Below are 13,859 nucleotides of genomic sequence, written 5' to 3' on the forward strand. Positions count from 1 at the left end.
TTCAAGCAAATAAAACTTAATTTTCCTGAGAGACACTTACACAAATCTCACACATTAACAATGTTGATGAGCTTACCCTTTGGTTATATAGCACTTTTACGTCTGTTACTGTTTAATCCTCATAAAACTTTATAATGAAAGCTGCATTATATCCATGTTAAGGACTTGGGATTTGGCTGCAAAAGGTTCTGGGATTTGCTCAAGAATTTGTAAACAGGAGAGTTGGGAGTCAAGTACAAGTTTTCTCAGCCCCAGGAAAGGGGCCTCTACCACAGTCACTCCAAGTTACACTTTGTTTAACGTCTCTGATTCTCGCCTCTATTTCTTGCTTCTAATAAGCCTTTGTTCCAGTATTTGGAAAGTGGCATGACAATTGTTTTCATATCAGATACACTTTTATGAAATGTAAATCGCAGGCATGCATGCACACACATGCGCACGCACTTCTGTGTTCATAGATTAGCTATCCTTCTTGTCAAGTCTTTCTCTTCCCACAAAGACCCTGTTCTCTTTCTTAGCTTATTCCAGTGACATCAATAGTCATAAAGGACAAACAAAGTAGGAAAGAAGTAACACAGGAGAAGGCTTATGATGGGAACGGGTGGATGGGAGACAAACCAGCCACCTAATCTACTGGGTCCCATCGTCATTGGCTTTGGGGTGGATGTAGGGGTACAGGAGGAAAATGGGAAGGATGTAATGCTGATGATCCTGCTACCTAGTCAGTATAATGTTTAGTTGAAGTACTATTTAAAATGACATTAATCTTTAAAGTTTAACATGTTAGACTTTTAAAGGATATATAAAGCCTGCTTAAAAGAAATGCTCTCTCTGCCTTTGGTTTTTTATCTTGAGAGACAGTGTAGTGAAGTTGATAGAAGAATGGAAGCTGTCCTTTCCTGGCCCCGCCACTTGTTAACTGTTATGACGTTGGTCCAGTTACTTAACTTTTCTTTAAATTGAGGATAAAAATACCAACTTTACATGACTGTAGTGAGGATTGAGAGAGAGAGAGAGAGAGAGAGAGAGAAAGAGAGAGAGAGAGAGAGAGTGTGTGTGTGTGTGTGGCGGGAAAAAAGAGAAAGAGAGATGACAGATGCGAGCGTGATGGTGTGCATGCTAGCTTAGGATAGTCTCTTGTATAAGGTAAGTGTTCAATAAATGTTAGTTACTATCAACTCAGTCAGTCTTCCGCCGCTTCCCTTTGGTAAAACTGCCTGCCAAACGTTACCAGAAAACTCCTAATGGTTAATTCTAATTGATACTTTTTAATTTTAGTTTTTCTTGACCTCTCCCCTATATTTCATATTTTTTGCCACAGTCAACATTTTTTTTTTAATCTAGACTTCTAAATTTCCAGAGTCCTGCACAGCAAGCTTCACTGTTTCCACTTTCTCCCAGCAGAGGCCCTACATCTGTGCTGAGCTAGAACCACACCCTGATCCTGGAATTGACAAATAATTCCCGTGGGAAAGGGGACATGGCCGAAGATCAGGGGTCACATTGGAGAGAATCTGTCCTCCTAGAATTTGTGTTCATCTAAATGCCATTGTTTATGTAGATATCTGATATTTTAAAATTATGGTTGTTACAGTTCGTTTTTTGTTTTGGTTTTCAGTGGGAGTGTTGACCTGCCTGAAACCTCCTGCACTTCTCTTCTTTCCTTGGTCATTATATATCTGAACCCTACTTTGTTGGCTTTACTTCTGCTGCTGTTTTGCTGCCTTCCCTTTCAGTGGTTTTCTCCTCTTTATCTTCCTATGCCATCTTATTCACCCATCATGTTCACTTTTAAGTCTGTAACTTACTTCCATGATGAAGACTTCCAAATCTATGGCTTTACTGTGGACCTGTCTCTTATTTTTGAGATACATTTGTCCAGTTATGCTCTAAACCTTTACCCCATGTGTACCCTAGGCAAATCAGATTTGTAATGTACTTAGTCATGTTCTCCTTCAAATTTGTACCTTTTTCTGTATTACTAGTCCTGGCTAGGGCTTCTGATAGCACAGTTCGCCTAGTGGTGCAAGCCTGGAGTTAGAATTGCCCTATATTTCACCACAACTAACAAGTCAATAAGTTTCATTTTGTCCGTTTCCTTAGCATTATTTTTATCTTTCTTTTTTCTTCATATCTCTCTATTTCCACTCCTACTAGCATATTACCTGTTTCCAGTCTTGGTTTCTTTTAGTCCGTCCTCTACCTTACAGGCATATGTGTTTCTAATAGATCAATTTGATTATACCATATTCCTACTTTAAACATTAATTTCCATCACATTTCCTAAAATGTTTGCAGAATACTCCAAAAATAATCTGTGTATCTCCATGAATAAAGGAGCCCATAGTCAAATAAAATGTTGAAAGGTGGCATGGTAAAAATGGTATCTCTTGAAAAGTCACACTACATATTATTAAAAAAACAAAGGCTATATGAAGCTTTTCTATTGATTGTAACAATGAAACTCTACAACATGAGCTTATATGTGAACATGGAAACGTTTTTGTTTAATATTTATTAATGTGGAATTTATTGACAGAATGTACTCCTGATTTTAGTCCAATAGTATTTAAGGTCTTCTGTGCCTAGCTCTCTAATCTTACCTCTTCCCTTTGGAAGCTTTGTTAGCCATACAGATTATATTCATTTGGTTCCCCAAACACACACCTCTATACTATTCCATTGTATATTATTCCTTTTGCCTGGAATACTGCTAATCTAGCCGATGGCTTCTGTCTTTGAAAGTTTAGCTATTTAAAAGCGTAGATCATTTGCTATTTTCACTGGTTAGCCATTGCCTGGTACATTGTAGGTGCTCAGAGTATTTTAAATAAACAGCAAAAACGGAGAAAATCAATAAGAGAAAATGTAGGGATATGAGATTAGCTGTATTTTCCTATTCATTCTGCCTAGATGATGCCCATTCAGGAATTCTAACACACAGTAGCAGGTGCTTAAATAATTTTTTAGCTTCTTCACCTCAGTAATTTTTTTGTTTGTTTACCTGGACAAGATTTAGGAAATTACTGTACAGTATAAGATACATTTTTAATTCTTATTGGATAAAAATCAAATTTAATTTTCATAAGTGTGACTGTGAAAATTCCTTAAAAATGATTGTTGTAAATGTTTTCTATTTCTTCCTGACAGGTAATATTTGAAGCTGAAGTTTCAGGAGGGAGGAGTGGTTATATTGCCATTGATGACATCCAAGTACTGAGTTATCCTTGTGGTAGGTTGTGATTAAGAATTGTGTTTTTCTATGTCCTTTCAACGCTGGTCTTATATTGGCAGTGACTGTTGACTGTTTATCACTCGGTTGTGGCTGTCTCTTCTGTTGTTACTCCTAGCCTTCTGTTCAGTTTTAAAAGAACACTGAAATGTTTCTAGAATTTTTGAATCAAATAGTTTTCAGAATTGTAACTAATTGTACACCTATTAGAGAGTTCTTTTAATTATTTAATTACAGCGAACAAAATGCAAATGTAAATGAAACTCTAGGTAAGGCAGGCTCCATCTTTTGGTTTTATTAAGTAGTCCAGGAAAGCAAAGAAAAATAACAAATCAGAGCTCAACTGAAAGGAAACTAAAAGAAACCTCACTAACATGTGATGTGCTCAGTTGAAAGTTGGAGTGAAGGGAAAAGAATGAATTAGTTCACCACAGTCCAAACTTCAGACTAAATTTTTTATAATAAATATCTGGTTAATCCATACGAAACAACAAAATAATAGAAAGCAAACAGAACAAAGAACTCAGTTTATTAACATGTAGTTTTGTTATGTCTTTAGATGCCCATTGGTTACTCTTTAGATGATGTGATTAATTTTGTGTGTACCTCACATTTCCTGAAAGACATTCATTACATGCATTCAGTCGAGCCAGACATAAAACAGTTGGCATAAATCCAGACTTTACCTATATCTCCCAACAGCGGCATTTACAGGGCCCATGAATTCTAGATGATCTGTTCAGTAATCCTCCTGGTGGAAATTTTCTCACACATTGTAAGCACCGTGCACAGGGAGGGGGGCACCATGCCAGGGGCCACAGCTGTGCTCTTGTTGAGAGCTTGTTGTGCATCAGCATCACCTACCTGGGGTGGCAAATCACGGTTTTTGTGTCCCCCCCACCTCCCCGTCATTCTGATTCAGTAAGTCTGGGGTGGGGCCTGAAAATGTACACTTCTAGTAAGTTCCCAGGTGATGCCCATGCTGCTGGCGTGGAGTTGACAATTTGCGAACCACTGTTCAGTTCATGTTCTAGTTCAAGCATTTCCCTTTTTTTATTATTTTGAAGATTCACTTTTTTAAAAAATTTACATCATTAGTTTTTGATGTAGTGTTCCATGATTCATTGTTTATGTATAACACCTAGTGCTCCATTCAATACGTGCCCTCCTTAATACCCATCACCAGGCTAACCCATCCCCCCAGCTCCCTCTCCTCTAGAACCCTCAGTTTGTTTCTCAGAGTCCATAGTCTCTCATGGTTCGTCTCCCCCTCCAGTTTCCCCCCCTTCATTTTTCCCTTCCTACATCTTCTTCTTCTTCTTCTTTTTTTTTTTTTAAACATATAATGTATTGTTTGTTTCAGAGGTACAGGTCTATGATTCATCAGTCTTACACAATTCACAGTGCTCACCATAACACTACCCTCCCCAATGTCTATCACCCAGCCACCCCATCCCTCCCACCCCCCACCACTCTAGCAACCCTCAGTTTCTTTCCTGAGATTAAGAATTCCTCATATCAGTGAGATCATATGATACTTGTCTTTCTCTGATTGACTTATATCGCTTAGCATAATACCCTCTATTTCCATCCATGTCATTGCTAATGGCAAGATTTCGTTTTTTGAGGGCTGCATAATATTCCATTGTGTGTGTGTGTGTGTGTGTGTGTGTGTGTGTGTGTGTGTGTGTGTGTGTATACACCACATCCTATTTATCTATTCATCTGTCAATGGACATTTTGGCTCTTTCCACAGTTTGGCTATTGTAGACATTGCTGCTATAAACATTGGGGTGCATGTACCCTTTCGGGTCACTACATTTGTATCTTTGGGGTAAATACCCAGTAGTGCAATTGCTGGGTCATAGGGTAGCTCTATTTTCAACTTTTGGAGGAACCTCCATACTGTTTTCCAGAGTGGCTGCACCAGCTTGCATTCCCACCAACAGTGTAGGAGGGTTCCCCTTTCTCCGCATCCCCGCCAACATCTATCGTTTCCTGACTTGTTAATTTTAGCCATTCTGACTGGTGTGAGGTGGTATCTCATTGAGGTTTTGATTTGGATTTCCCTGATGCTTAGCGATGTTGAGCACTTTTTCATGTGTCTTTTGGCCATTTGGATGTCTTCTTTGGAAAAATGTCTATTCATGTCTTCTGCCCATTTCTCGATTGGATTATTTGTTCTTTGGGTGTTGAGCTTGATGAGTTCTTTTAGATTTTGGATACTAGCCCTTTATCTGATATGTCATTTGCAAATATCTTCTCCCATTCTGTCGGTTGTGTTTTGGTTTTGTTGACTGTTTCCTTTGCTGTGCAAAAGCTTTTTATCTTGATGAAGTCCCAATAGTTCATTTTTGCCCTTGCTTCCCTTGCCTTTGGCGCTATTTTTAGGGAGAAGTTGCTGCGGCTGAGGTCGAAGAGGTTGCTGCCTGTGTTCTCCTCTAGGATTTTGATGGACTCCTGTCTCACATTTAGGTCTTTCATCCATTTTGAGTCTATTTTTGTGTGTGGTGTAAGGAAATGGTCCAGTTTCATTCTTCTGCATGTGGCTGTCTAATTTTCCCAACACCACTTGTTGAAGAGACTCTCTTTTTTCCATTGGACATTCTTTCCTGCTTTGTCGAAGATGAGTTGACCATAGAGTTGAGGGTCCATTTCTGGGCTCTCTATTCTGTTCCATTGATCTTTGTGTCTGTTTTTGTGCCAGTACCGTACTGTCTTGTAATAGCTTGCACAGCTTTGTAATAGAGCTTGAAGTCCGGAATTGTGATGCCACCAGCTTTGTTTTTCTTTTTCAACATTCCTCTAGCTATTCTGGGTCTTTTCTGATTCCATACAAATCTTAGGATTATTTGTTCCATTTCTTTGAAAGAAGTTGATGGTATTTTGATAGGGATTGCATTAAATGTATAGATTGCTCTAGGTAGCGTTGACATCTTTACAATATTTTTCTTTCAGTCCATGAGCATGGAATGTTTTTCCATTTCTTTGTGTCTTCCTCAATTTCTTTCATGAGTATTTTATAGTTTTCTGAGTACAGATTTTTTGCCTCTTTGGTTAAATTTATTCCTAGGTATCTTATGGATTTGGGTGCAATTGTAAATGGGATCGACTCCTTAATTTCTTTTTCTTCTGTCTTGTTGTTGGTGTATAGGAATGCCGCTGATTTCTGTGCATTGATTTTATATCCTGCCACTTTACTGAATTCCTGTATGAGTTCTAGCAGTTTTGGGGTGGAGTCTTTTGGGTTTTCCACATAAAGTATCAGATTATCTGCAAAGAGTGAGAGTTTGACTTCTTCTTTGCCGATTCGGATGCCTTATATTTCTTTTTGTTGTCCGATTGCTGTGGCTAGGACTTCTAGTACTATGTTGAATAGCAGTGGTGATAGTGGACATCCCTGCCATGTTCCTGACCTTAGGGGGAAAGCTCTCAGTTTTTCCCCATTGAGAATGATATTCACTGTGGGTTTTTCATAGATGGCTTTTATGATATTGAGGTATGTACCCTCTGTCCCTATGCTCTGAAGAGTTTTAGTCAAGAAAGGATGCTGTACGTTGTCAAATGCTTTTTTTGCATCTGCTGAGAAGATCATGTAGTTCTTGTTCTTTCTTTGATTAATGTATTGTATCACATTGATTGATTTGCAGATCTTGAACCAGCCTTGCAGCCCAGGGATAAATCCCACTTGGTCGTGGTGAATAATCCTTTTAATGTACTGTTGGATCCTATTGGCTAGTATTTTGGTGAGAATTTTTGCATCCATGTTCATCAGGGATATTGGTCTGTAATTCTCCTTTTTGATGGGGTCTTTGTCTGGTTTTGGATCAAGGTAATGCTGGCCTCATAAAATGAGTTTGGAAGTTTTCCTTCCATTTCTATTTTTTGGAACAGTTTCAGAAGAATCGTTATTAATTCCTCTTTAAATGTTTGGTAGAATTCCCCTGGGAAGCCATCTGGCCCTGGGCTCTTGTTTGTTGGGAGATTTTTGATTACTGCTTCAATTTCCTTAGTGGTTATAGCATTTCCCTTTTTAAAGCCTATACTAAGATGAGGTGCTGAAGAAAGAGGTAGCAGGCAAGGGTCAAACGATTTATTCCATGCAGTACATTCTAAGAAAAAGAGGAACAAATTCGTCTCGCTCAGAATTCAGGTTGGTTTGCTCATAAATTATTTCAGTCTATTAGTACATGAGCATGATGTTTCCATCTACTGTTCATTTACACTTACTGGAAGAGAAATGTGAAAGAAAGGCTCTCAGGAGTAAACAAATAAAAATAGGAGTTAAGCACAAGAGCAGTTTTACTGTGATAGGTCCTCTGTGAGCTTGCTTTTACTTACCGAGGCTTAACTTTTTCTGTGTATATTTACTTTCAGTTGAAAACATGAATAAGCTTCAGTTTTAAAACGTAATCATAGAGAACATTAATTTGACAGTTATATAAGTCATGTAGGTTTTGACTACAGTCATCACTTTTTATCGGTCTGATACTGCTTTTGGTAACTTTCTTCCAACTATGAAGGAATAGGAAGTAGAATTAGCAACGGTCAAGCTGATATTCTATTTGAGAGAAACAAAAATATTCACTTGTTCTTTGAAGTACTAGAGAATTATAGCAACTGAAATATTTTTTTAAAAGAAAAGAGATCTAACTGCTTAAGTTGTAAATTAATAGTTAGGCCACTGTGTCTATTCAGTATGTTAGATATCATTGTTTGTTTTCACTATACTTTTCTAGTATACTCTGATTTATGCCTTTTTGATCTCTTTTGCTTTCTTTGACTTATAACTGTTTTATTATCACCCATATGCAACATGCAGTGGCCAACGTTCAGCAGTAAATGTTGAGTGCTCTCTCTGTATACAACAATGCTTTAGCAATGATGGGGGGCATAAAAGGAGAATTGTGAGAGGGAGTGTGTATTTCAGTACAAAACTCCCATTTTCTTCCATACGGTATTCAGGTTGGCCAAAGGTAAAAGTGTTAACAACATTATTCTTTTGGGAAAAAGTAACATGGCACATTTTCTTCATGTGAAAATAATAAATATTTTTTCTGCCTTCACAGATAAATCTCCTCATTTTCTCCGTCTGGGGGACGTGGAGGTCAATGCAGGGCAGAACGCTACGTTTCAGTGTATTGCTACGGGGAGAGATGCTGTGCATAACAAGTTATGGCTGCAGGTAAGGCCTAGTGGACAGCTGAGCTAACGGGTACACTTGATTTTTAAAAAATCACAAAGTACTGCTTCTGGTGTCATTCTTGTGTATGTGTGTGTGTGTGTGTGTGAGAGAGAGAGAGAGAGAGAGAGTTCTCTTGCGTAGGTTTGTTTTAATTGACTGCAGATTCATTTCAGATATTTCTGTTTTGGGAAGATGAATAAACATATAACAGTATGTAGTTAATAAATATCTGGGTTAGTTTCTAGTGAAAAACTAATGTTTCTCTAAAGTTATATATAACTGTAAAAACAATTTTTTTCTAAATCCATTCAAAGTAGGAAAAAAATGAAAATTTCCTCATTTAATATTTTGAAAACTCAACTTACAAGAGCATAGCACTTAAGTAGGAACGTCATACTCTGATACATTTACAGAAATAGTTTAAGAAACCTTTGGAAGTACTTCTGGAAATTTGAATTGGAAGAGAGCCAATTAAATTCTTTTTTTCAGAACTTTTGTTTATAAGGGTTAATCACAGATCTGAGGTCAAGACATTTGCTTTGCATATATTAAATCTTCAGTAAATATGTATTTAATGAATTACAATTTGACATTATGTTGGGGAAATGTAAACAGTACATGCAAAGAGCTTTGAAAGAATCAGAGAGATAATAATAGACTAAGGAAGGTGCCAGGCTTCAGAGAGTATCTGCCAATCTGGGGATGGGGGGTGGGTGGGAGGGGCTTAGAGCAGCTCTAAAAAAAAAGTCAGGAGGCTGACCCAAGGAAAGATGACTATTGAGCTAAATATTTGAGCCTAGAACATATGTAATAATATTCTCTGAGCACTTATTATTTTTGTGTTCCTTTTGCATCAGAATGAAGGAAGGGATTTAATTGGTTAGAACGAAATTCCTGAGACTGTCAATAGAGACCAAAAGAGAAAAATCATTGTAAGATTAGCATAGTTTCTTGAACATAGACTTCAGCATTTATTTTGACATCTTTAAAGAGGTAAAAATAGGGTTGGGGATAATCATTAGGTTGTGGGAGGTTGGGGTCATGATTATAATAAATGATTTTTGAAATCATACCCAGTATAATGCCTAATACTCTACTAGTGGTTATAAATTTCTTATTTCATCAAATCTTCACATCCACTTGGATGTTATAACCCATATACTCATATAAACTTAATTATCACTACTTTTATAATTCGTTTGATTTGCAGGTGTTAGGATATCATCCTGTATATGTGAAATGGAAATGAATCCCCTATTTTTTTTTTCTGTGATTATGGTGATTTCCCCTATAGATATTGAAATATAAGATAATTCTTTATAAAGAGGGTACCGTATAATATGCAACCGTTTTATCAGCTAAACATGAAATCAGAATCCATCTTTCTCTCTCTCAGACTAAATAAACAATTTTTAGACATTTTTCCCTAATTGGTTAATTTTTTTTTTCATTTAGGTGGGAACATTAGTTGGCCTTGACTTTAGTTGTGATCTGTACAGTCTTGTCTTGGAGAACCAGAGACTCTGCAGTCTGCCTCTGGTTTTATGCCCCAGGATTTAATATGACAATGAAATAAAAGGGTTTTGTGTACTCAGACACCAGCTGCCTTGTGGCAACAAAGACTTTCTGGCCCTGCTGGTTTGAGTGTGTTGCAGTCAAAATATTGCTCGTTTATTGTTTCCTACTTTGTGGATTGGCCCATTTCAGTATAGTTTTAAAAAATAGTCCTTCTGTCATTTTTTTAAAGAAAGATGAGAGATAAAAAATAATTCTGTTAAAAATTTATTCTGCTTTCCTTTTTTCCTCTTTTCTTTACACTCCTAAGGTGAATTTGTGTATTTCTCTTCCGTTTTGACAGTGAGATTACCCAATTCCTTAGCAGTTTATATATTTTCCTTATTCTTTAAACAAGCTTTTCTACTTTCTCAGTAGCACCACTCAAATTACCTTAAGTTATTCTTTTAAATCTTCCTTCTTCATGTTTAAGAAATATTGAAAACTATCCATTACTTAGTTGAGGGATGTTTTCAAGTGAATAAGACTAGTTATTTTATATAAATATATAGTGAGTCAGTCAGAATGTGGCCAGTGGTTTAAAAAAAAAATCTTTTGCTTAAAGTAGTAGAAATATAATAAAGCAGAAAGAATCTTGATTCCATAATGAATTTACAGGCAACCCATAAAAATTGATGTCAAGTCCTGTTTACTTGGTGCGGAATGACTTCGAGAAATCAGGAGGCCAAACTGTTAATTCTAACCTTAATTTGAACCTTTCAACCCTTCCAACCCAGTTAGGTGTGTGGACATAGAGAATTCATTGAACTATTGAATCTGTTTTATAGATAAGTTCTTTATCTATGAAAGGAGAAATGGGTAGAAACTAAGATCCCTCCCAGCTATAAGATGCTAAACTAGATCTTTGCGTTATTTTTGATGACCTGAGACATGGCCTTCATTACCTTTTTCATTTGATGGCAGAATGTGAAATTGTTTATGTTATTAGTTTTGTATGGGTAAAAATTGCCCCTGAAATTAACTATCATTGTGAGAACAACTGCTTAAAATACCCGCTGACAGTACTGAGAATGTATTGGAAGCAACTCAGAATGAAAGGTCACTGCATCCTGTCACAGAAGTAATGGGATAATGGAGTAGCTGTTATACTTGCCATGGATGGTAGGTGTCATTAAAAATGGTGATTGACTTTTTATGTTTTTCAAATCGTTTACATTATATAGTATTAAGTGTCAATTGATAAATGTTTAAATATGGGGTAAAAACCCCCAAAATAGAAAAGCATCCAACTTTCTGTTTTAAAGGAAAAATGATATACTACAAATGTTTAAACCCTAATACCTGATAGCATTTGACATTTAAAATAATTTATGTATGGAGGGGCGCCTGGGTGGTTCAGTCATTTAAGCATCTGACTCTTGGTTTTGGCTCAGGTCATGATCTCAGGGATGTGAGATTGAGCCCATTCTAGCTCTGTGCTCAGTGAGGAGTCTGCTTGAGGATTCTCTCCCTCTGTCACTCCCTTGCCCCCCTCTTTCTCTCTCTCATAAATAAATAAATAATAAATAAATAAATAAAATCATTTATGTATGGAAATACATTTATCTTTTATTTTTAAATATTTTATTTATTTATTTGACAGAGAGAGATACAGCAAGAGAGGGAACACAAGTAGGGGGAGTGGGAGAGGAAGCAGGCTCCGCACTGAGCAGGGAGCCCGATGTGGGGCTCCATCCCAGGACCCTGGGATCATGACCTGAGCCAAAGGCAGACGCGTAACGACTGAGCCACCCAGGCACCCCTGGAACTACATTTAAAAAATAAATCTCTCACTTGTACATTGTCTTTAGCTTACAATTGATATGTCAGTCATTTTTTATCGTTCAAAATGACATACAAATTAATAGGTAAATTAAAAAATAGAACACACAAAAGCAAACACTTGAGTTACCTGAGCTAATCTAGGATAATTCATAAGGTATATATCATAGTGGTTCTGGATGTGTCTTTAGGGAGTGTTCTTTCCTGTAAGATCTCAGATTATATAATTACAGAGTCTTAGAATTAGGTCATTCACTCTAGACATTTAGAGAACAATTACAAAATACATTACCCAGATTAACCTCCTTGTACATGCTCAGTAAACTACTGATGCATAAAACAACATGGATGACTGTTTCTAGAAGTCTATTTAGTGTCAACAAGCTATCAATATGGTAAAATTGTGAGGTTTTCTGGACCATAGCTTAAAATGATGTTATGAAGTTCATTCATGTTGGAAAAAGGACTTAAAGACTTTAGTCGCTTGTAGAGAATTACCAAATTCCTTTTCAATCATGAAACTCAATGGTAGCGTGCATTCCACATATAAACACAATATTTGTTGTCAGGTTACGATGTGCAGTTTTTTCCCACATGAACAGATGTTTTTTGGGGCTTCCAGCAAGTTTTAGACGTATGCTGTTTTGTGTTTCCAAGGAACCCTCAGTGGTAGGGAATTTGTGGATCATAACTTAAGGCTTATGGTAAAACACAGATTATAGGAAATAAGATCACAAATGAAATTTTAATGTACAATTTATATTGAAATAAAGTAATAAAAATCGGATTATATTTTTTAGAAACATCAGATAATTTTTCTCACAGGAAAGAGAAAAAATTAGATTATACATTTTTGTAGGTTACAAATGTTAGTCATGTCCTTTTATTGCAGTGCTAACTGATATCAAGAAAGAAGTGATGGCGGCAAAGAGTGAATATATAAGGAAATAGCTAACATAACACAACAGTACCCCTCCCGAGTATTTATACAAGAGAAATAAAGGCATGTGTTCACAAAATGACTTGTGTAAGAATGTTTATAACAGCTTTATTCATAATAACCAATAATCGTAAAGAACCCCGAAGTCCATTAACAGGAAGGAGTAGACAATGTGTGGTTCATTCAAGCAATGGAATGTTACAACAAAGAATGAGTTACCAATGTGGATAACTCTCAGCGATAGTATGTTTTCAGAAAGGGGAAAGATAGAAAAGAGTGCATACTGTATGGTTACGTTTACATTAAGTACCGGAAAAAACAAAACTAATTTAATGTGATAGAAATCAGAACAGTATTTGACTGTGGGTGATGAGGAGGGACTGGAAGTGGGCAGGGGAAACTTTCAGAGGTATTGTAAATGTCATATATATTTATTGGGGTGCTGGGTCCATGGGTGCATATACATTTGTTAGAAGTTAAGTTCGATCCAATTTGCTGTATATATAGTTTACCTCAATAGTGAATGAGGCAAAGTGAGTATGTGGTACATTCTGGCATTACTAATCAAGCCACAGATGATAATAGCCTGTAAACATTAAGCTGCATTTTGTCCATCTTGTCCATTTGAAGTTATTTGATTAGGTTCAAGGGTAATTTTTAATCAGTAGTCTATGCTGAAATACAGAATAAAGCATGTTCTGAGTGTTCTGTTATCAGAACATGTTATAAATTCTGAGGATGTGAAAGTTGAAACAAGGTTGGACTGTAATTTATGACTTAGTATTCTTTTATGAAGATCCAGTATAAGTGGACACCTACATGGCAAATCAAATAGAGCCCACTGCTGGAACATCTGTCTGACCATATGTTTTGGCTTCAGGTTCAGTATAGAAACTAAAATGCTAATGACTCCATCCATCATCACAGAGCTTGGCGGGCATGCATCATTGGATTGGACAGAGAAATTCAACAGTGGAGTTATTGAAAGTAGGGAATTGTGTGGGTAGATTTGGTGACACCATTTGTTTTGGTGAATTGAAATGAGGCTGTTTAATGTGTGACTGGTAATCCTATGCAGATTGCCATCAAAGCCGTGGCAGTTGGGCCAATCTGTCAGCAGTTGCCGCAGGTGCTGGCCCTATGCCTCCTCAGTGGGCCTGCCAAAA

The 13,859-nt window shown here is 36.9% G+C and overlaps 1 protein-coding gene across 8 annotated transcripts in view; it reads left to right on the forward strand.

Moving 5' to 3' along the window:
* PTPRK (protein tyrosine phosphatase receptor type K) overlaps positions 1 to 13,859 on the forward strand; it is a 553,961-nt gene that overhangs the window by 273,891 nt on the left and 266,211 nt on the right. For all 8 annotated transcript variants that reach the window (XM_027601765.2, XM_027601758.2, XM_027601759.2 and 5 more), the window contains exons 4-5: positions 3,151 to 3,232; positions 8,302 to 8,417. In XM_027601765.2, the coding sequence (XP_027457566.1) occupies positions 3,151 to 3,232; positions 8,302 to 8,417 (198 nt within the window). The remainder of the gene's footprint in view (positions 1 to 3,150; positions 3,233 to 8,301; positions 8,418 to 13,859) is intronic.

The sequence above is a fragment of the Zalophus californianus genome, chromosome 7 (genome assembly GCF_009762305.2).
Source record: "Zalophus californianus isolate mZalCal1 chromosome 7, mZalCal1.pri.v2, whole genome shotgun sequence".
Taxonomy (NCBI): domain Eukaryota; kingdom Metazoa; phylum Chordata; class Mammalia; order Carnivora; family Otariidae; genus Zalophus; species Zalophus californianus.